The sequence below is a fragment of the Muscardinus avellanarius genome (assembly GCF_963383645.1).
Source record: "Muscardinus avellanarius genome assembly, chromosome: 17".
NCBI classification, from domain to species: Eukaryota; Metazoa; Chordata; class Mammalia; order Rodentia; family Gliridae; genus Muscardinus; species Muscardinus avellanarius.
The window spans coordinates 7,757,582-7,782,059 of record NC_137803.1 but is presented as its reverse complement, the minus strand read 5'-3'; the positions used below and the strand labels follow the sequence as shown (position 1 = coordinate 7,782,059).

At 37.2% G+C, this 24,478-nt stretch overlaps 1 protein-coding gene across 1 annotated transcript in view; it reads left to right on the top strand.

Moving 5' to 3' along the window:
- Positions 1-24,478, top strand: part of DOK6 (docking protein 6) — a gene marked incomplete at both ends in the record, with an annotated part of 403,347 nt that overhangs the window by 311,250 nt on the left and 67,619 nt on the right. The window contains one exon of the mRNA XM_080714802.1: positions 19,559-19,676. Within this exon, the coding sequence (XP_080570928.1) occupies positions 19,559-19,676 (118 nt within the window). The remainder of the gene's footprint in view (positions 1-19,558; positions 19,677-24,478) is intronic.

Genomic DNA, 24,478 nt, shown 5'->3' with positions numbered 1-24,478 from the left:
GTATTGTGATTCCTCCTACATGGTTTTTGTTGCTGAGAACTACCTTGGCTATTCTGGGCTTTTTGTTATTCCAGATAAATTTAAGGACTGATTTTTCTATGTCTGTGAGGAATGATCTTGGTAGTTTAATGGACATTGCATTAAATCTGTAGATCACTTTTGGGAGGATGGCTATTTTAATGATATTTATTCTGCCAATCCATGAACATGGAAGATCCTTCCATCTTCCAAGATCTTCTTCGATTTCTTTTTTCAGTGTTTTATAATTTTCTTTGTATAGATCTTTTACCTCCTTGGTCAAGTTTATTCCTAAGTATTTTATTTTTTGTGGAAAATCCTGAGTGGAAGTGTTTTCTGAATTTCTTTTTCAGTGGATTTATGGTTGGTGTACAGGAAAGCTTCTGATTTTTTAAGAGTGATTTTGTATCCAGATACTTTGCTGAATTTGTTGATCAGTTCTATAAGCCTTTTGGTTGAGTTTGTTGGGTTTTCTAAATATAGTATCATGTCATCTGCAAATACTGAAAGTTTGAGTTCTTCTTTTCCTATTTGTACTTCTATGATTTCCTTTTCTTGCCTTATTGTTCTGGCTAGAGTCTCTAGTACTATATTGAAGAGAAGTGGTGATAATGGACATCCTTGTCTCATTCCTGTTTTTAGGGGGAATTCTTGAAGTTTTTCCCCATTTAATATGATGCTGGCAGTGGGCTTATTGCAGATTGCCTTAATAATGTTGAGATATGTTCCTTCTATTCCAGTTCTCTGCAGTGTTTTTATCATAAATGGATGTTGAATTTTATCAAATGCTTTTTCAGCATCTATTGAAATAATCATGTGATTTTTGTCCTTGATTCTGTTTATATGGTGAATTACATGGATTGATTTTCATATGTTGAACCAGCCTTGCATCCCTGGGATGAACCCTACCTGGTCATGGTGAATTATTTTCTTGATGTGGTTTTGAATGCGTGTTGCTAATATTTTGTTTAATAGTTTTGCATCCAAGTTCATTAGAGATATAGGCCTGTAGTTTTCATTCCTTGAACTGTCTTTATTTCATTTGAGTATTAGTGTTATGTTGGCTTCATAGAATGTATTTGGGAGAGTTCCAGTTTTTTCTATTTCATGAAATAGTTTGAGTAATATTGGCGTTAGCTCTTCTATAAAGGTTTTATAGAATTCACTTGGGAAACCATCTGGTCCTGGGCTTTTCTTTGATGGTAAGCTCTTTATTACTGTTTCAAACTCTTTGATTGTTATTGGTTGGTTTAAGTGTTCTATATCTTCTTGACTCAGTTTAGGAAGGTTGTATTTATCTAGGAATTTGTCGATTTCCTCCAGATTATCCATTTTGTTGGAGTATAGTTTTTCAAAGTCGCTTCTGATAATCCTCTGGATTTCTACACTGTCAGTAGTAATTTCTCCTTTTTCATCCCTTGTCTTCATAATTTGGGTTGATTCTCTCTTTTTCTTAGTTAGGTTGGCTAGTGGTTTATCTATCTTGTTAATTTTTTCAAGAAACCAGCTTTTGGTTATGTTGATTTTCTGAATTTTTTTATTCTCTATTTCATTAATTTCTGCTCTAATTTTAATAATTTCCTGTCTTCTACTGGCTTTGGGGTACAATTGTTCCTACTTTTCAAGGGCTTTGAGGTGTTTCATTAGGTTATTTATTTGAAGATTTTCTGTTTTTCTTATGTGAGCACTCAGTGCTATAAATTTTCCTCTTAATACTCCTTTCAAAGTGTCCCAGAAGTTTTGATATGTGGTATCTTCATTTTAATTTGTTTCTAGAAATTTCTTGATTTCACCTCTTACATCTTCTATGACCCATTCTTCATTCAGAAGTGTGGTGTTCAGTCTCCACATGTTTATGTGGTTTCTCTGGGTCTTCTTATAGTTGATTTCTAGTTTCATTCCATTATGGTCTGAAAAGACACAAGGAAGTATGTAACATTTTTAAAACTTTCTAGTGCTCATTTTGTGTCCCAGGATGTGATCTCTTTTGGAGAAGGTTCCGTGAGCAGCTGAGAAAAATATAAACTCTGCTGTAGTTAGGTGAAATATTCTATATGTGTCCAACAGGTCCATTTGGTTAATGGTGTTCTTTAGATCTGAGCCATCTTTACTGACCCTTTGTCTGGAAGATCAGTCTAGTGTTGTGAGAGGTGTGTTGAAGTATCCCAGTATTATTGTATTGGGATTTATGTGTGACTTCCTGTCACAAAGAGTTTGATTTATGAAAGTAGCTGCACCTATGTTTGGGGCATAGATGTTGATTATTGTTATTTCCTCTTGCTGGATTATTCCTTTTACCAGTAAAAATATGACCTTCTTTGTCTCTTCTAATAAGTTTGGGTTTGAAGTCTAACTTATCTGATATCATAGTTGCTACTCCTGCTTGTCTTCGAGTTCCATTGTCATGGATTACCTTCCTCCAGCCCTTTACCTTGAGTTTGTTCCTATCTTTAATTGTAAGGTATGTTTCTTGTAAGCAGCAGATGGATGGATTCTGGTTTTTAATCCATTTTGCCACTTTATGTCTTTTTATTGGGGAATTGAGGCCATTTACATTCAGTGTGATTATAGAGAGATAATTTTTAATTCTTAACATATTAAGATTTTATTTCTGTTTGAGATACTGTTTATTCTTCTTTGCTTAGTTGTCTGCTGGAGAGAAAATCTTGTTTCTTTGGTTTTGGCATGTATTACCTATTTCATCTTTGCAGTTAATCTCCTTGAGTATCTTCTCTAGTGCTGGTTTTGAAGACATAAATTCCTTCAGTTTCTTTTTGTCATGGAAGCTTATTATTTCCCCATCTAATTTGATAGATAGTTGTGCTGGGTAGGAAATTTTTGGCTAGACATTGTTTTCTTTCAGAATTTGGAATATGTTACTCCAAGCCCTTCTGGCTTTCATGACTTGATTTGGGAAGTCTGGAGTGATTCTAATTGGTTTGTCTCTGAATGTCACTTGGCCTTTTGTTTCTGTTGCTTTTAAGAATCTCTGCTTGGCTTCTACATTGGTCATTTTGACAATTATGTGGCGTGGGGAACCTCTTCTCTGATCCTGTCTAAAGGGAGTTCTATAAGTTTCCTGGACCTGTATATCAACCTCTTGCTCTATGTTAGGAAAATTTCCTGCTATCACTTCCTTGAAGAGATTATTGATCCCTTTGGTTTCACCTTCTATTCCCTCCTCTATTCCAATTATTCTTAGGTTAGCTCTCTTAAAATGGGCCCATATTTCTTCAATGTCAGATTCCTGCTGCCGGATTTTTTTTTCTAAATTAGAGACTATGTGTTCATTTTTGGAGTGATCATCTTCTAGGAGTGAAAGTCTATTCTCCATGTGATCTAATCTGTTGTTCATACTATGAATTGATGCCTTTACTTCAGTGATTGCATCGTTTATCTTTTCTTGACTCTCTCTGAATTCTTTTCAAAAGTCCTCTATTATTTCTACAGTTATTTTTCTGATTTGATCTTCTGGAGATCTCTGAATTTCTGTGTTATCAGGTTCTGATGTTGTGGGGTTATGGCCATTCATTGTTCCATTGTTATTTCTCTTTCCCATGATTTCAGAAGTTTGTGCCTTTTCTGGGTTCTTCCCTGGGTCACTACAACTTCACTTAAGGTGCTCTAGATCTAGAGTCTGTAGTACTCAGTCACCACTACTCCTTTACTGGGTTGTATCGCAAAGTCTCAGACCCAGGGAGTCAATTGAGGCTGCTTTAGACTATGGTGGTGCCAGACTGGGCGTTCTCCCGTGGGAAGTTGCAACTATGGTGTGATGTCTCTGCCACCGCCACTTCCCCACTGGGTTAGGCTGCAAAAATCTCCAACCCAGGGAGACTATCTGTGCACATCCCTGGGAGTGCAGTACTGGGATTTCTCCTCTAGGGGCCGCAATTTGACTCATGGTTGTTAAGTGCACTGATGGAGCTGTAGTGGACTCGGTGAACTCGCTGCTGCCACCGCTAGCAATATGGCACTGCTGTTACACCCTCGGCTGTGAGGCTAGCATATTTCTTCTCTGGTTTTGAGCTTCGCTCTGAGTCCCTGCAGGGTGTGCTCAGCCCAGCCCCTGGGAGCTTTAAATGCTCCTTGCACTGAAAAAACTGCTGAGTTACACTCGGCTGTTCTGCAGCTGCTCACCTCAGCTTGCTGTCCACCTCTCCTCTCTGGAGCCTGGTGGCTTATTGAGTGCGCTGATCTGGAGTCGTCTGGTGAACTTGCTGCTGCTGCTGCTGCCGGCAGTATGGTGCTGCTGCTGCATCCTCGGCCATGAGGCCAGCATATCTCCTCTCTGGTTTTGAGTTCAGTTCTCTATTTTACCCCATTCTATCAGTAACTTTTAACTGTGTTTACATTGTCTTTGGATGTACAATTTTTTTTAGGAAGTTTCTTTGTTTATTCTGTTATTGTCTGTGCCTTTGAAATTATATCCAAGAAATCACTGCCAGTTTCAATGTTGTGAAGTGTTATGACCCAGGCTTTCTTCTAAAAATTTATAGTCTTAAGATTTACATTTAGGTCTTTTATCTATTTTGAGTTAATATTTGTATATGGTGTTATGTAAAGATCCAACTTTATTCTTTTTCATGTAATTATTATTTTTCAACAATATTTAGTGAAAGGATCATTATTTCCTTCACCAAATGTTCTTGGAAACCTTGTAAAAAATCACTTGACCATATATGGAAGAATTTATTTCTAGACCTTTTATTTTACTCCACTTGTTTATATGTCTGCCTTTATAGCAGTACTACACTGTTTCAATTAATGTAGCTTTATAAGGTTTGAAATCAGAAAATGTACATCTTCTAGCTTTGTTCTTTTTTGAGATTGTTTTGGGTATCTAGAGTTAATATTTCATGTTAGGATAGATTTTTTCTGGAAAAAAATGTATGATAGTTTCACCTTAAAAAAAAAGAAAAAAATCCTCTGGTAAGAAAGAAAGCAAAAAGAAATATTGAAATATTATCTCTAAGTGATCAAAAGTTTGATACCAGACAAATGAATCTGTTATGTGAGATTATCATTTTTAATTTTGGATAAATTGCTATAAAATTAGATGTCAACCACTAAGCCAAGCATGGGAAGGAGGGAGGGGGAGGGAATGGTGTGGGGGTAGGGGCTAACTGGGCGATGTGTGCACGTATGTCTACACAAGTTTTTTTTTATCCCATTATGATGTATGAATACAGTGCAGCAATTAAAAAAAAAGATGTTGAGATATGTTCCTTCTATTCCAATTCTCTGCAGTGCTTTTAGCATAAATGGATGCTGTATTTTGTCAAATGCTTTTTCAGAGTCTATTGAAAGGATCATATGATTTTTGTCTTTGGTTCTGTTTGTATGATGAACTGCATGGATTGATTTTCGTATTTTGAACCAGCCTGGCATCTCTAGAATAATCCCTACTTGGTCGGGCTGTATGATTTTCTTGATGTCGTTTTTAATGTGTGTTGCTAGTATTTTGTTTAGCAGTTTTTCATTCAAGTTCATAAAAGATAGAAGCCTGTAGTTTTCCTTTCTTGAGCTGTCTTTATTTGATTTTGGTATTAATGTGATGTTGGCTTCATGGAATGTACTTGGGAGAGTCCTGTTTCTATTTCATGAAATAGATTGAAGAGTATTGGAATTAGCTCTTCTATCAAGGTTTTATAAAATTCACTGGGGAAACCATCTGGTGCAGAGCTTTTCTTTGATGGTAGGCTCTTTATTGATGTTCAGTCTCTTTGGTTGCTATTGGTTGGTTTAGATTTTCTATATCTTTTTGACTCAGTTTAGGAAGGTTGTGTTTATCTAGAAATTTGTCAGATTCCTCCAAATTTTCCACTTTGTTGGAGTATAGTTTTTCAAAGTAGTTTCTGATAATTCTCTGGATTTCTACACTGTCAGTGGTATTATCTCCCTTTCATCTCTTATCTTCATAATTTGTGTTTATTCTCTCTTTATTTTTGTTAAGTTGGCTAGTGGTTTATCTATATTGTCAATTTTTTGGAGAAACCAACTTTTGGTTTTGTTGATAATCTATATTTTTATTAAATATTTTGTTGATTTCTGCTCTGATTTTAATAATTTCCTGTCTTCTACTGGCTTTTGCGTTAGATTGTTCCTGTTTTTCAAGGACTTTGAGGTGTGTCATTAGGTAATTTATTTGGTGATTTCCTGTTCTTATGTGAGCACTCAGTGCTATGAATTTTCTTCTTAATACTGCCTTCAATATGTCACAGAGGTTTTGATATGTTATATCTCTATTGCTGTTTGTTTCTAGAAATTTCTTGATTTCACTCCTTACTTCTTCTATGACCCATTCATTCAGCAGTGTGGTGTTCAGTCTCCACATGTTTATGTGGTTTCTCTGGGTCTTCTTATAGTTGATTTCTAGCTCCATTCCATTATGGTCTGAAAAGACACAGGGAAGTATGTCAAATTTTTTAAATTTCCTAGTCCTCACTTTGTGGCCCAGGATATGATCTATTTTGGAGAAGATTCCATGAGCAGCTGAGAAAAATGTGAACTCTTCTGTAGTTGAGTGGAATATTCTGTATGTTACTGATAGATCCATTTGGTTGATGGACCTATTTAGGTCTGAGACATCTTTACTGACCTTTTGTCTAACAGATTGGTCTAATGGTGTGAGAGGGGTGTTGAAATCTCCCAGTATTATTGTATTGGGATTTATGTGTGACTTAATGTCAAAAAGAGTTTGTTTTATAAAAGTATCTGCACCTACATTTTGGGCATAAATATTGACTATCGTTATTTCCTCTTGCTGGATTGTTCCTTTTACCAATACAAAATAAACTGCTTTGTCTCTTCTAATAAGCTTTGACTTGAAGTCTAGCTTGTCTGATATCATAGTTGCTACTCCTGCTTGTCTTCGATTTCCATTGGCATGGACTACCTTGTTCTAGCCCCTTACCTTTAGTTTACTTTGTTGTACGTTGTGTTTCTTGCAGGCAGCAGATAGAAGGATTCTGGTTTTTAATTTATTTGCCATCATATGTGTTTTATTGAAGAGCTGAGGCCATTTATGTTCAATTGAGAGATGTTTGTTCTTCTTTGCTTAGTTTGCTGAATGGAAATTCATTTTTCTCTGGTTCTGGTATGTATTACTTATTTCTTCTTTGTAGTTCATCTCTGAGTATTTTCTCTAGTGCTGCTTTGGAAGTCATAAATTCCTTCAGCTTCTGTTCTTGTGGAAGATTTTTATTTCCCTGTTTGGCTTAGTGATTGACTTTGATATGTTTGTGACTGTATGCCACGTACATTAGAGCGTTTCCCTCTCCCTTCCTCCCATCACCGCATTAGGCCTCCTTATCTACTCATCTATATATCTCCTTCTTTGTCTAGAGTTCCTGCTAAGACCAATTTTCCTGCTAGCTTCTGCATATTAGATAGAGTTAACTATATTTTTAAAAGAGGAAAATGTTTTAATTATGAAATTTTCATCCTAGCTGTGTAGATGTTGGATATTAATTGTAGAAACTAGCATTCAATATATATTTAAAATTTTAAAAATATTTTATGTAAAATAACTATGAAATATGTTTAATATGTATCTATCATGTTTCTTATATTCAATGAGTAGCTTTGTAAATTCACCTTATTTATTAATAAATGGTAAAAATAATTAGATATATATCTATATATATACATATATATATATTGTTAAAAGCATTATTAATTACAACTAAGGAGAGTGTTAAAAGTATGTATATACAGGTTGGTAATGATTTCTGCTGTAATTATAGAGCTCATCTTTTTCCCCACTACCTGAACATTTTGTTTAAAGTATACTGTAACAAGACAAGTGTGATGGTGAACACTTATAATCCCAGTACTTTGGAGGCGGAGGCAGGAGGACAGCTGATTAGAGGATTACCTCAGCAATTTAGGGAGGCTCTCAGCAACCTAGCAAGACCCTGTTTGAAAACAAAAATTAAAAAGGGCTGGGGGTATAGCTCAGAAGTATAATACCCCTGTATTCAATCCTCAGGACTCCCTACACACACACACACACACACACACACACACACACACACATATATATATGCATATATATATATATAATAACAACATTCATTTTATTTCAAGTTTAATAAAAATAATATTCTGTGGCATTCAACTGCATGGCATCTAGCAATTTCTACTAAATGACCATGTGAATCCCACTTTATTTGTCATCCTGGGACAGACAACAAGGCATCTTCTCATTCCCTTCCATTTATCTTGAATAAAATCAAAGTTTAATTCTGAGGTGTCCCCGATTGAAAATTAAGCCAAGTCTACGAGAAACCATTTGCTCATAAACATTAAAACTTCAGAGGACTGTTTTTAAAAATACAGTGACAAATGTGGCGGCTGAACCTCCCTGGGGTCTCTGTTCCCATGGAGTTTTCTAGTTTCATGAGCTGGTTTCCAAGAACAAATGAAACTCAGTGTTCTAGCTGGGGGTACACTTGTGAGCATTTCCTGATTGGGCCTAACAGCAGCTTTTTACAACTAACACACATTTCCCAAGTCACATTGGCCCGTTTCCTGGACACTGGTTCCTTGGCAAGAAATTATTTTTAGCCTATTTCCTAACCCAGTTATGTTTATCTCCATCAACCAAGGAACATGTTGACCTGTGCACATATTTTTTCTTTTTGTGCTGCTTGCTGAGGATGGAACCCAGGGCATCCTACTTCTGAGCTACACCCTCACCCCAATTTTCTATTGTATATTTTTAAAACAGGGTCTCACAAATTTGTGGGAAACCCCATAAGTAACTGAGACTGTCCACAAACTCAGATCCTTCTGTTTCAGCCTCCCAAGTGCTGGGATTACAAGCATGCACCACCACGCCTGGCTCAAAAAGAACCGATTCTTAAAAGAAAAATATAAGGTTTAAGTCCCTTGCCTGAGAGCAAGTACCTTGGCAGCCGTGGGGCCATATTTCTCAACACGTCATCTGCCAGTGAAACCCGGGGTTTAACAGCTCTGTGACTCTGCCACACAAGACATGGCATCTTTTTTTTAGCATGGGAGAAAGGCTCATGCATTTCTGCCCCCGTCCTGTAGAATTTACTCAGTTGATGTAATCTCATCTCCCCTCTTCTGTAGAAGAGGGATCCAGTCATTTACAGTGAGTGGTGGTGGGTAGGGATAGGCATTGCAGCTTTGCAGAGGCATCTCTCAAAGGCCCTGTCCTGAACAGCGGATAGCATCCATCTGGACCTCGATGTCCTTGTCAGCAAAGTTCAGATGGCGATTTGCTGATAATTTCTGTGAATACACAGTGGGGTGACACATACATCCAGTGTGGATATTGTTGGTCACACAGAGAATGGATTATAAATGCTGATTCATACGCTTTAAATTTCTTCTGTGCCCAATTTTATAAATTTGTGTCTCAAGGGCTAACATAATTTTTTTTTAATTTCTAGGCAATAACTAGGGAGATACAGAGTAAGAAAGCTCTGTGTGTGTGTGTGTGTGTGTGTGTGTGTGTGTGTGTGTGTAGCTGTGGATCAACTCCAGGGCCTTGCACAAGCTAAGGGAACACCATGCCTTACCACTAAATTATAACCCCAGTCTGGAGAGCTACTTTGCTTACAGCTGTTTCCACAAATGAATTTTGCTAAAGAAATACAAAGTAATATTAATATTCCTCACAGGGAGAGAAAAAGTTTCAGGATAGGGAAGGTAATGGGCAATAATATAATATTAAGAGAGAATTAAAGAGACTTACTTGTGTGTGTTACATTATTGCATATAATCTAAATATATATATACTTGTATTTTACTAATGTGTACCAGTTGGTAGAACTATAAGGAGGTGCTAGCAGACTCTAACTTCATATAAATTCCAACAGTTGTCAGACCTCACAAGCCTCTTCCTGGGAGCGTAGGTCCTCTTAAAGTATAGGACTGGATTGTCTCACATTGTAATACTTTGGACAGGAAGCTCATTTTTCACAGGAAAGACCAGATTCCAGTGTAGATCACAATGGGCTACCAAAGCTGTTTGCCATATGAAAAACTTGACAAGATGGTAAGGAGTGACAGTTGACATAAGAAATGCAAAGTCATGAATAACTCCAAAAGAACTGTCTCCCAACAGTGACCTTTTTAGCCAGATGTGTTACCAAGACTTTCCCAGGCTGGGTGTGGTGATCCATGGCTGTAATACCAGTACTTAGGAGCCTGAGACAGGAGGACATCATGTTCAAAGCCAACCTCAACAACTTAATGAGATCCTGTTTAAAATATATATATATATATATGAATTCATATATATATGAATATATATAATTATATATATATATATATATATATATATATATATATATATATATATGAAAAGGGTAGGGGTGGTGTGACTCAGAAATAGAATGCCCCTGGAAGTTTAGTCCTCACTACCAAAAAATTCCCCAACCTTTGAAGGGAACGAGGATAAGGGATACAGAAAGAAATGGCATTGGGTTCTCTTTTTAATATCATCTACAGGTCTCCAATGTTTAAAATGCATAAATTTGTTTATTATTTACTGCATAAATGGGAAAGATCAAAAGCAGCTCATCCCTGCTCATATTTTTGTGAGAATCCTGTAAATATAAGGTTTTGTTGTTGTTTTGTTTTCTTCTCAACTTAAGAAAAGTATAGCCCTTACCTGTGTGATGTTCAATAAAGGTATTAACTTAATCTCCATATGCACAGTTTGAGCTCAAATCATGCTCTTTGGATATAAGCTTTAAACAATTCTCAGACCATAAATCACAATTTTTTAATTTACTGGAGAACTGGAGATTATACTTAGGGATGATCTACCTCCAAGCTTTTCCTTCAGCCCTATTTTATTTTCTTATTTTGAAACAGGCTTTTGCTAAGTTGCTATTAAATGCTAAGATTGGCCTTGAACCTGCAATCCTCCTGTCCCAGCCTCCCAAGTACTGGGAGTACAGTCATGCGCCACCACTCCCAACTACCACACATGTCTTAACTTACTCTCCAATCTTCTTTGAACTGTAATCCCTACTCATTTCTGGTGCCAAATGAACGATTTTTAATTTGTCAGTATTCCAGCAACAAACTGCATTTTAAAAAATTGGAATCAACAAACAGAGCCAAAAAAACAGCAGAAAGTTTCACGCACATGTCAAGACTGAGTCAAATGCTCCTCTCCATGATTCCTGCATCCACGCTGAATAGCCTTTCTGAATGTGGACACTCTGTACAAGAAGCAGATGGGTGTGTTTCGCAGGAAAGAGTCCATGGTTCATTCCCCAGGGAATGCTGCTGCAAGGGGCTGTAGAATTCTGCATGACATCTTGAGGAATGTGTCACTGACAATTGCCACTGAAAGAATGGATCCTGCGGACCTGCTCAGAGGAGAACAGGAACATTGTAGACATGCATTCATGTTATGTAACTTCTTAAAACACAGTAATTGCTTTGGGATGATCTTAGAGTATAATTTTTCTCTTTTATATGTGCAAACATAGATTTTTATTTGCTCTTTAAATTACCACACGTTTTTGTTATGCTTTCTCTTTTATCCTGAAAAGACCTCCAGATCAAATCCATGCATTGTTCTTTCAATTAGGAAATGGCTATTGCACTCTAAAACTAACTGTTATCTTTATGATTGCATTTGAAGCCTTGTTATACTATGAAATAGTGATGGATGACCTGGATCTGATTGAGCATGCCTGTAATCAGTATGCTGGAGGCTGAGACAGGAGGATTGAAGGTTCTAGGTCTGTTTCAGAAACTTAGCAAGACACTCAGAAAATTAGTGAAACCCTGTTTCAATTTTTTTTTTAAATTAAGGGTTTGGAAGTATAGGTTGAAGGTAGAATATCCCTGGATTCAATTCGTAGTACAAGAAAAAATAATAAAAGATGATTTTTATATTTCAATAATAACATGATTTTTATATGATTTTATATGGTCTCATTTTGAGTCCTAACACCAGGAGTTTTATTTGAGGTTTAAAATCAGAACCAACAAAAGTATTTCATAAAAATGTTTGAATTTCGCCGGGCGTGGTGGCACACGCTTGTAATCCCCGCACTTGGGAGGTGGAGACAGGAGGATCGCGCAGGTTCGAAGTCAGCCGTGCGCGCTGGCTTAGGAGACCCTGTTTCCAAATAAAAATATAAATAGGTCTGGGAGTGTAGCCCGGAGGTTCAAGGGCTTCCAGGAACCTCAGTACCACCAATAAATAAATAAATAAATAAATAAATAAATAAATAAATAAAATGTTTGACACTGTGCCAGTCACAAAAGCCAACTTATAATGCATTGCTTAAAGTTAATAACAAACTTAAATGTTGCTGGAAAATCATCCCAATTCTACCTCCTCCGTTAGATTGACCATGACATAGAGCGCTTGCATTACTTTGCTAAGGATACCAAAACAAAAAGACCGGTGGCTTGCCCAGCAGGATTTTGCTTTCGCACAACTCTGCACACTCAGTGTTCAAATCGACACTGCAGAGAGGTAACTTCCCTGGCATCTCTCCCCTGGGTTTGCAGATGGCGCCTTCTTGCCACGTCTTTACATAAACTTTCACTGTGCCCTTTAATCCGTGGAATTTCTTCTTAGAAAGATATCGTTCTATTGGATTAAAAGCCTCGCTCTTCTGTCTTCTTTGAACCTCAATGAATTTCTTCAAAGATCCCATCTCCAACTGGTGTCACATTGGGAGTCAGGGCCTCAACATAGGAATTTGTGGGTGACCCAGTTTGATCCATAGCAGAATTTCATAAATAAATCTGAGCGGTGATTGGAGTATCGAATGTCCAGGAGACCCCTGGGAACGTACTGGACAAGATCTGTGAGAAACTTCAGGAAATTCATAATCAAGTTTCAAACACAAAATTTCCCTTTATTGCTGTAACTAGATAAGAAAGTGAAATAGAAGAGGAACCAAAGAAACGAAGATATAGAACATTGTCAAAGGCAGGTCAAGAGCCAGGAATGGTGGTGCATGGCTGTACTTGGGTAATTGGGAGGCTGAGCCAGGAGGATCGCAGGTTCAAGGAAAACCTTAGCAACTTAACAAACCCTGCTTTAAAATAAAATAATGATAATTAATAATAATAATAATAATAATAATAATAATAATAGGCTTGACAGGGATAAAGGGGAAGAGCTACGGAGACAGGAGGTGTAAACTGTATAGGGTGATGCTGATGGAAACTGTCTGGAGAGGATTTTTCTCCAGTGGCTTCCAGTTATTTACTTTCATCAAACAAAATATCACATGTTCATGATGTGTAGGACTGACCATTTGGGAAACAAAAATTGCTTCCCAGAACTAAAAAAAAAAATAAGTAAAATCACTTTCATGAAATTTCAGAAAGAGCTATTGTGTGCTAAGTAACAAACAAATTACAGTAGCTTAAAAAAGAATAAAGATTAGGCAGTAAACAGAACTGTGATTAATATGAAATTCATTTTGTGAACTAATTGATGTTATTAATGGGCACTGCTGACACGAATTAAAGATTTATGTGTTTAATTAAGTTTATGCCTCATGTGAGAAATTGGCTTTAAAAGTGAAAGCTCTTTCTCTCCCAGTAACACTGGGGAGATGAGTGTCGCCTCTGTTCCCATATGCTAGTGGGAGATGAACTTTGTACAAGGATATCTGGGGAGTTCTTAGCACAGGAAGCCCCTGCATAGGTATTCCCAAACTGTTAGGGCTGGGACAAAACTGCATACATGTGTTGTTAACGACCGTTCCCAGGATGCTGAGATCTGCTAAATTAAAACCCCAAAATTTGCCTTCTCCTTGGCACCTCCCCTTACACACCAGTAATGGCAGGTGCATGTGAGTAGCATAGCTACATCTAGAATTAGGGGGGAAAACTCATAATATAGCAAATTTGAAAAACATAGAAGTTGCTGTTGCTATTTGAATTCCTCATCTGTAGATAAAGAAGCAGCTTCTTCGGGCATGGTGGCAGGCACCCGAAGCCCAGGACTTGGAAATTGGAGACAGGAGGATCAGAGTTTGAAGCCAGTCTCAACAGCATATTGAAACACACACGCGCGCTCACACACACACAACACACACACACACACCCTGTCAAAAAAAAATAGCAAGACCGTGTTTGAAAGTAAAATAAAAAAGACCAGGACCAGGGGTATAGCTGGAGGTAGAATGAATAGGATAAAGAGGAGAAGGAGAAAGAGGAGGAGGAGGAGGAGGAGGAGGAGGAGGAGGAGGAGGAGGAGGAGGAGTTGTTATTCAATGGTGCCAGACTCTTGTGTGTGTGTTTGGGGGGGGTGTGGTACTGGGATTGAATCCAGGGGTATTCTACCTCTGAGCTATTTATTTTACCCAGTGCTTTTTTATTTTTTTTATTTATTTATTTTTGGTGGTGGTGGTACTGGGGTTCCTGGAAGCCCTTCTACCTCCAGGCTACACTCCCAGACCTATTTTGTACACGTTTTTATTTGGAAACAGGGTCTCTTAAGCCAGCGCGGCTGGCTTCAAACCTGCGCGACCCTCCTGTCTCTGCCTCCCAAGCACGGGGATGACAAGCGTGTGCCACCACACCCAGCTATCCAGTCGTTTTTATTTTCTATTTTGAAACAGGGTTTCACTAAGTTGTGGAGGGCCTCACTGGATATGCTGAGGTTGATCTTGAACTTGCAGTCCTCCTGGCTCAGCCTTCCAAGTATGAGGATTACAAGTATACACCACCATGGTGACACCAGACTTTTAAGCAGAGCCAGTGTGGCACTTTTGTGACAAGGATAGCAGTTCTGAAAATGTTTCCACACTAGAAAAAATAAAAATTAGTATTTTCAAATTCTTTGACTAGCCATCTTTTAAATTGCAACATGATTCAGTTTTGTGTTGATTTAAAGGGCATGTTCCATCAACATCAGGTAATTTCCTGGTATCAGAACTGTAAGAAAAACAGTAATATCTGAACCCAGTGCTAGATGCAGGAGCCTGTGAAATATTAAAGACAGATGAGACAAAGATGATCTTTAAAGCTCCAACTTCTTAGCTGGGCACAGAATTACACACCCATAAATCCCAGTATAAAGGAGGCTGAGACAGAGGATCACAAGTTCAAGGCCAGCTTTAGCAACTTAAAAAGACCCTGTTTCAAAATAAAATAAAAAGTTCTGGGGGTGTAGTTTGAAATTATAATGACCTGGGGTTTAATTCCCAGTAACAAAAAATTAACAAAAAAAAAATGAAAACAACACATAAAAACAAACAAAAAAAAACCTCCAACTTGCAGTTTGCCAAGATCGGGCATCAGGGGCCAATGTGAAATTTCATCTTTTAAAGCGTTCACGTTATCTTTCAAAAAGTCCTTTTTGCTCAGTTTGTGTCACAGAAATGTGTGCAAAGATCAAACATAACCATTTCTTTTTTTTTCTTTCTTTCTTTTTTTGGTGGTACTTGGGTTCCTGGAAACCTCTGGGCTACACTCCAGACCCATTTTTATATTTTTATTTGGAAACAGGGTCTCTTAAGCCAGCGCAGCTGTCCAATCCTCTTGTCTCCACCTCCCAAGCGCGGAGATTACAAGTGTGCGCCACCATGCCCAGCCAAACAGAACCATTTCTGTGTATGGGGGTTTAATATTTTATTGGTACATTGTGGTCATACATCTTAATGGGGTACAAGATGGTAGAGGCATCCATGCACACATCACTTGTTTAGCCCTTCCCCAATTCCCACCCCCTTTCCTTCTCCACTTCTTATGTTTGGCTTAGTGATTGACTTTAATATGTTTGTGAATGTACATCATGTACATTAGAAAATTAACCTCTTCCCCCCTCCTATCTTTCTGAGTCAGGTTGCCTTATTTGCTCATCTATTGATTTTCCTTCTTTGTCTAGAGTTCCTTCTATGACCCATTTTCTCCCTAGCTTCTGCATATTAGGGACAACCTCTGATTTCTTACTTTCTGTGACTGACTAATATCACTTAGCATAATGTCCTCCAGTTACATCCACTTTCCTATAAATGACACAATTTTGTTCTTTATGGCTGAGTAAAATTCGATTGTGTACCTATCCCTTGTTTTATAATCCATTCATCTGTTGATGGACATCTTCACTGGTTCCATAGTTTGGCAATGGTGAATTGTGCAGCTATGAACATAGATATGCATGCATTAGTTTGGAAGTTTGGTTTCCATTCTCTTGGGCAGATACCCTGAAGTGGTATTGCTAGATCATATGATAAATTCATTCCCATTCTTCTGAGGATCCTCCATACTGTTTTACAAAGTGGTTGCACTAATTTGAAATCCCACTAACAATTTATTAGAATTCCCACTTCTCCACTTCCTCACCAGCATTTGTTGTTGTTCGTGTTTGTATGATTGCCATTCTAGTTGGGGTTAGGTGAAATCCCAGGGTAGTTTTGATTTGCATCTCTCTGATTGCCAATGATGAATAGCATATATTTATTGCTTATTTTAATTTCTTCTTTTCTTGCCCATTTTGTGATTGTGTGTTTTTCCTAGAGCTGAGTTTCTTGAGTTCTCTGTATATTGTAGATATTAGTCCTCTGTAGAAATAATAGTTGGAAATTTTTTTTCCCATTCTCTTGGCTCTCGGTTGAGGTTCTTGACAGTTTCCTTTGCTTTCCAGAAAAAAGCCTTGCAGTTTAATCCAATCCCGTGTATCGATCAATCTTTAGTTTCCTGTGCCTCTATGTTGCAATGTTGGACCTTAATATTTTATTGGGGCATTGAATTAACTTGAATTAACTCTTGTACAGGGTGAAAACTGGAGTTTATTGCTACAGTTCTACACATTGTTAACCAGTTTTGCCAACATCATTTGTTGAACAGATTACCTAGTGTATGTTTTTGGCCCCTTTGTCAAAATTCAATTAGGCATAAATGTGCAAATTTGTTTCTGGGACTTCTATTTTGCTTCATTGGTCTGTGTATCTGTTTTTGTGATGGTACCATGCAGTTTTTATTACTGTGGCTTTGTATTATAGTTTAAAGTCAGGTACTGGATTCCTGCTGCATTTTTTTTTTCTGAGAACTACTTTGGCTATTCAGGGTATTTTGTATTTCCAAATGAATTTAAGGACTAATTTTTCTATGTCTGTGAAAAATGACCTTGGTAATTTACTGGGTATTGCATTGAATCTGTAGATCACTTCTGGAAGAATGGCCATTTTGATTGTATTTATTCAGCTTGTCCAAGAACATGGACAATCTTTCCATCTTCTAATGTCTTCTTCATTTTTTTTCAATGTTTTATAATTTTTTTCTGCAGAGGTCTTTTACCTCCTTTGTTAGGTTTATTCCTATTTTATTTTTTGTGGGATATCCTGAGTGAAAGAATTTTCTGAATTTCTCTTTCAGTGGCCTTATGGTTGGCATACAGGAAAGCTTCTGGTTTTTTAAGAATAAGTTTTATCTAGACACTTTGCTGAATTTTTTGATCAGTTCTATAAGTCTTTTGTTGAGTTTGTTGGGTTTTAATGATAATTTTAGTTCTTCTTTTCCTATTGTCCTCCTTTGATTTCCTTTTCTTGCCTTATTACTTTTGCTAGAGTCTCAAGTGCTATATTGAAAAGAAGTTCTGATAATGGACATACTTGTCTTATTCCTAATTTAAGGGAAATTCTCACAATTTTCCTCCATTTAATATGATGTTGGCTGTGGGCCTACTGTATATTGCCTTTATGATGTTGAGGTATGTTCCTTCTATTCTGAGTTTCTGAAGTACTTTTAGCATAAATGAGTGTAAAGGGTGAAATCAAGAAATTCCTAGAAAAAAAATAAAGATAGAACATATCAAAATCTCTGGGATATAGTGAAGGCAGTAATAAAAGTAAAATTCACAGCACTGAGTGCCCACCTAAGAAGAACAGAAAATCACCAAAAATAACCTCAAAACCCTTGAAAACCAGGAACAGTTTAACCCGAAGCCAGTAGAAGATGGGATTTCTACTCTGGTTATTAAAATCTGATTTTAATAATCAATGAAAGTAGAAAAATCAATGAAGTAGAGAAAGAAAATGCAGAAAATCAACAAATCAAAAGATGGTTTCTTAAAAAAAATAACAAAATAGATAAATCACTAGCCAATGAACTAATAAAAGAATCAGTCCAAACTACAAAGATGAGGTGAAAAAAGAGATATTACCACTGACAATGCCGAAATCCATAGGATTATGAGAAACTACCTTGAAAAACTATACTCCAGCAAAATAGAAAATCAGGAAGAAATTGACATCTTTCTAGATAAATACAGCCTTCCTATACTGAATCCAGAAGATATAGAAAGTCTAAACCAACCAATAGCAATCAAAGAGACTGAACATCAATAAAGAGCCTACCATCAAAGAAAAGCTCTGCACCAGATGGTTTCCCAAGTGAATTGTATAAAACTTTTGTAGAAGAACTAATGCCGATACTCCTCAATCTATTTCGTGAAATAGAGACAGAACTCTCCCAACTACATTCCATGAAACCAACATCACATTAATACCAAACCAAATAAAGATAGCTCAAGGAAGGAAAACTATAGACCTATATCGTTGATAAACCTAGATGCAAAACCACTAAACAAAATATTAGCAATACACATTCAAAACCACATCAGGAAAATTATATACCATGACCAAGTGGGGTTCATCCCAGGGATGCAAGACTAGTTCAACATACAAGTCAGTCCATGTATTTCATCACATAAACAGAAGCAAAATCAAAAATCACATGATCATTTCAATAGATGCTGAAAACCCATTTGACAAAATTCCACACCCATTTATGCTAAAAGTACTGTGTGTGGTTTTTAAACCTAGTGTGACTCAATAAAAATAAATTTCTTTTTAAAAGATATAGTGTGTACTATGACTGCTTTTGTGCCGATCATGATTAGGAGCCATTGGGTGATAAGGTGTGAATCTCTTCAGCTAACTGTAAAATATATGTTTCAAGTAAGAAGATGCATCACTTTTTATTACAGCTTCTCAGGGAAAATACTTGTTTGATGTATAGTTTTCTAGCACAAAAACAAGAAAGTATATATGTGAGAAAAAACAGCCATCATACAAAGGTAGGAAGAATATCAGGAAGAGACTGAAATGGGTAAAAAAAAAATTAATGGGTGTCTTGTTCTGAGATATCTGATTCTGAAAGGGCTGGCAGCTTTATTTTTTAGTTATTTAACAATTTTACAACATGTAAGAAGCTGAGAGCACTGCAAATAATTCTGATTCACAGAAATATAAACAAGTTTACCTGGCGGGATGCAGCTGATTACTTTCCTGGATTTTCCAGCATTCCTGATTCTTTGAAATTCTTATAGCATGTTAATACTTTCTTATTAATGAATGAATTGAAGTAAATTGTTTATACGTGTCTGTTTTATAACTTCCAATCATGACTTACTTTTTAAAAGTTATCCTTGAGTAGGGGATGATGCTGGTGTCTATCACAGGTTGTATTACACAGCACTCGGACTCAGTCCTCAACATTTAAAATAGCATTTTTTTGGCTTAGCATTTTCGGTAAAGCCTAAGATGTGTTTTCTTTTCTTTTCCAGCTTCAGACAAGCTTGACTGAACCAATGACACTATCCAAATCCATCTCCCTCCCTCGCAGCGCATACTGGCACCACATTACTCGTCAGAACAGTGTTGGTGAGATCTACAGTCTGCAAGGTAAGTGCCTTTCTGAGAGCAGAGCAGTACTGACTGACGTCAGTTCCTTTCTTCAGGTGAACCAGGCCACTTGCGAATGCACTTCGTATTTTCCTTGCTTGGTTTTCCTCCCTTCCCATTTATCAGCTGTCACTGGCCACAGTGGGAGCTCTGAAATACACAGTCGCCTTTTAAAAGCTATCATTTCATGTGCTCATGGTAAAAAATGCTTGCAAAAATTACCTTGAGGTCCAAGGATCCAATTTGGCAAATGACTTCAACTAAAGCACATTATCAGAGGCTAAAAGCTAATGCTTAGATCTGTTTCATACTGTGTTTTACAAAGGATTTCTTATTTTGGCATCTTTTTTTTTCCATAATAGGATTACAAATCAGTTCCAGAGCTGACTTCGGCTCAGTAATAAAATGTTCCATAAATCTACCCACAGAAGTTTTAAAGGTTAGCCAACGCTTTCACCTAGAAACTCCTCGGGGAGGGTGAAAGGTAGACGGAGTCAATGGAAATACTCTGCTTCTGTGCTTTTCCTAATGATGGATGACCCATTAACTGTCATGGGGATGGTTTGCCAGATGAATCAAACTAATAGACAGCAGGTATCTGATCAACAGCTGCAGAAACTTCTGCATCAGCACTTGTCTTCCTAGTCCTCCTCTTTTGTTTTAAAATGAATATGCGTATCCTTAACCGATTCAGCTACCAGGAATTGAGTAGCAGCTGACCCAAGAAAAATAAGGCTTAAACACACAGCTGAGAACGTTTATTCATACAGCAGGCATTTACTGAGCACCAGAGGTCTGAACATCTTAGGAAAAAGTAAGTACCGAGGGAAGAACTTGCCAGTTATGACCTTAAACGTGCTTTTAGGTATCTGGAACATCTTTTTCGCGTGCATTCTTTAGTTTGGGGGGCATATTAACAACATTAAATGTTTTGTACAATTTCTATTACAAACAGGAATAACGGGAATATTTTGCAACATTAGCTTGCCAGTGTTTCAGGCCTAGACTAATGAAATTTGATCAACAAGAATTGATGTTTAAAGGTATATTCTGCAAGGAAAAGTGGTCGAAATGATTTTAGTCATTTACTGGAGGCAATTGCATTTTATATTTTAAGTGTCCACGTAAATTTCTATTGTTTAATGGGCTTCTATGGCAAATTTAACCATCTGGGTTTTTTGTTTGTTTGTTTAGTTGGTTGGTTGATTGGTTGGCCAGTCAGTTGGTTTTTATGGTACTAAGGATGAACCCTGGGGAACTCTACTTCTGAGCTACACTACCAGTGCTACTTTATTTTGAGACAGGGTCTCACAAAATTGCTGAGAGCCTTGCGAAGTTGCTGAGGCTGGCCTCAAATCTACAATCCTCCAGTCTCAGCCTTCCCAGGATTGAGATTACATGCATACACCACCGTATAGATACAAATATGTATGTGGTGCTAGGGAATGAACTCAGGGACATTTATCACTGAAATATACCCTCAGCCCTTACTTTTTAAATTTTGAAAGTCTTGCTAAATTGATGAGGCTTGCCTGTAACGTGTAATGCTCCTGCCTCAGCCTCCAAAGTGCTGGGTGTAGTATGTACCAGTAGACCTTTCTACTGTGAGAAAATACTTAAATAAGAACTAGAAGGTTTATAAGAGCAAAAATAACTAATTTGGAAACTCCAAGAATCATAAAGGAGAGGAGTTTCCCAGGTCTTTGTTTCTTTCCACAAAGGCCAGCAAACATATACCAAAATGTCTGATTTATATTCTATGACTTATTTGGTATTAATTTCCAGCAAATTTAAGGCTTAAAATGCCTTATCAACTGGAATGAAAAATTTATTTATATGGTCTCAATATCACTCTCTTCTCTGGTTGGTTGGTTATTTATTTCTGTGTAGTAGAAAATATGCAGCCACTAAAGTAATTGCTATATATGTAGATATATCAAAATTTATAAAGAAGGTATTCAATGTAAATTAGATTTCACTATTCTGTGGGTTGACTTTCTGTGGGCACTGCATTTTTCTTAGAGCAATACTATTGTTGTGTTTAGTCCACATTTTATTGTTACATCATATATATTGGAGAGCTAGATATAAAGATATCAAGGTAGGAAGAAGATAGATAGATATGTAGTGGATAATACATAAATGGGTATAGCCAGGCAGTGTGATGTCACACGCTTGTAACCCTAGCATTTGGGAGGCTGAGACAGAAGTATCAGTTCACAGCTATTGAGGCCCTCTGCAATTTTGAGACCCTGTTTCAAAATAAAGAATAAAAATAAGGCTGGGAGTATTGCTTAGAGGTAGAATGCCTCTGGGCCCTACCCCTAGTAATGCAAAAACACATATATATATATATATATACTTGCCAGTGATACTTTCCCAGTAGTAACATTTACTATTTATTTATTTATTTATTTATTTATTTATTCTGGAGTTTTAACTCAAAGGCATTCTACTTCCAAGCTCTGGGTTTGTTGTTGTTGCTGTTGTTGTTGTTGTTGTTGTTGTTGTTGTTGTTGTTGTTGTTGTTTTTTAACAGTGTTTAAGTTGCTGAGGCTAGCTTTAAACCTGTGCTCTTCCTGTCTCAGCCTCCACGAACAGAAAGATTTTACGTATACAACTGACCTCTTTACTTTTCTTTTTTTCTGTGGTGGGAGTTGAAATTAAGTGGCTGGCAAGAAGCCTTAATCATTTTTGCTGAGATTACACCCTTACGAAACCACAGTAGAACAAAAAATATTGAAAAAAAAGAAAAATTAAATATAGACACAATGAAGCTCAGCCCCTTCTAGGAATGCTGACTCACACACACACACACACACACACACACACACACACACACACACACACCTGCATTTACAAGTGTGATTATCTTGCATCTCACTTCCTGAGTTGTGCTCCTTGAAGTGGGATTGCTTCTGTTAAGTGAAGAGAAAATGGTTGACTCTCACTGCAGACTCTACAGAGTTAAGGCAAAAATCTGATGATGTAGATGCCCTATCATCACATAAATCACTGGTCCTTTGGAATAATACAAATGAATCTCTCAAATTGTCTCATCATGGTTCTTACATCCCAACTCGAATCTAAGATCAATATGAAATAAGCTCAACTGCCATTCATTAAGAAGGTGAAGGAGGAAAATTTTTATGTGTTTAAGGTTTAATAGATTGAAATTCATTAATAAACAGCTCACGTACCATAATTGGAAAAATTCATGGTGTGAAAACAAATCCATTCTGTATTGACTTGTGTGTAGCTCCCGTTGCCTGTCACCCCCAGTGTTTTCCACATCGCTCAGTTTTGCTGTCTTTGTTTCTGTTATATATTGCTAGCTACACTTCTAAAGATAGAAATACCAATTCTGAGATGCTGGGTGTACCTTAATGATTGGAAAAGAAGGACCATGGAAATGGCCTGATCTGTCTGTACCTCTCCCAGAACAGTGCTCTCAAAGAATAAGTTGTTATGATTTCCAGTGAATCACACGAGTCTGGAGTGAAGGAAGGTACCATGGGCATTAACAAGTGGTCCTGAGCAGGAGGAAGCCAGCATACACAGTCCCCTTCCCTAAGTGACTCCGATAGGTTGAGTTAGGCCATGTCTCCCCACAGACATGGCCAAGAATTTCCACTTTGCTTTCCTGCCAGAAAATGGGGGTGATTGCTTTCTATTAGAAGGCAATTTTTCTATTTTTTTTTTTTTGGTGGTGCATTGTAGTCATACATCTTAATGGGGTACAAGATGGTAGAGGCATACATGTATACATCACTCTTTTAGCCCTTCCCCAATCCCCACCCCATTCTCTCCCCCTCCCTCCTCATGTCTGGCTTAGTGATTGACTTGGATTTGTTTGCAAATGTACATCATGTGCTTTAGGGAATTTCCCTCTTCCCCTCCCATCCCCCTCAGTTAGGTTGCCTTATTTTCTCATCGATAGTTTCTTCTTATTCGTCTAGAGTTCTTTCTGTGATGCATTTTTTCCCTAGCTTCGGCATATTAGGAAGAGCATATGATTCTATTTATATTTTTGTAGCTTCTTGTGCACTTATGAAAATTGTTCATGCCACACACCTAAAAAAGACATTATCTGCAGACTTGGGAAAGCTAAACTATTACAGAAGGGAAGAGAAAACATAATACTGAGTGAACTCTTGCCTCAAAAGTGAGGGTTTAAAGGTCTACTATTTGTTTAATCCTCATGCCATTGTGATTTTAGTTCTACATCCTTGGAGAATTCATTGCCAGCAAGAGAGAGAGAGAAAAAAGAAACAAAAACAAGTCAGTCAGACCACTAAATCTGTCTTACTTCAGGGTTTTCATCTTGATCTTGAAGCACCATGTGTAGAGAAAAGACTATATAGTAGTGTCTTCAACCATTTTTCCCAGATAGGGAACATGTATACAAACTTAAATATGTCAGCCATGGTATAACATGCCTCTAATCCCAGTACTTGGGAGGCTGAGACAGGAGGACTGCAGGTTCAAAGCCAGCCTCAGCAACTTAGTGAGACCCCGTTTTAAAATAAAAAAGACTGGGGACCTAACTCAGAGATAGAATTCCCCTGGGTTTACTCTCCAGTACCAAAAACAACAACAAAAATAACTAAATATATTATGAAACATATAGTGTAATTACATGATAAAATTAATATAATAACATATATGCTCTATATTATGTTATTCAGCCTGTTTTCATACACCTGTGTCAATTTCGTTGAAATATTCACAGAATTGAAAATCTGGATCTTAACAGCTTATGAGGATTTGTGAAGCATTTGCTGAAAATGATAAATCAAGCT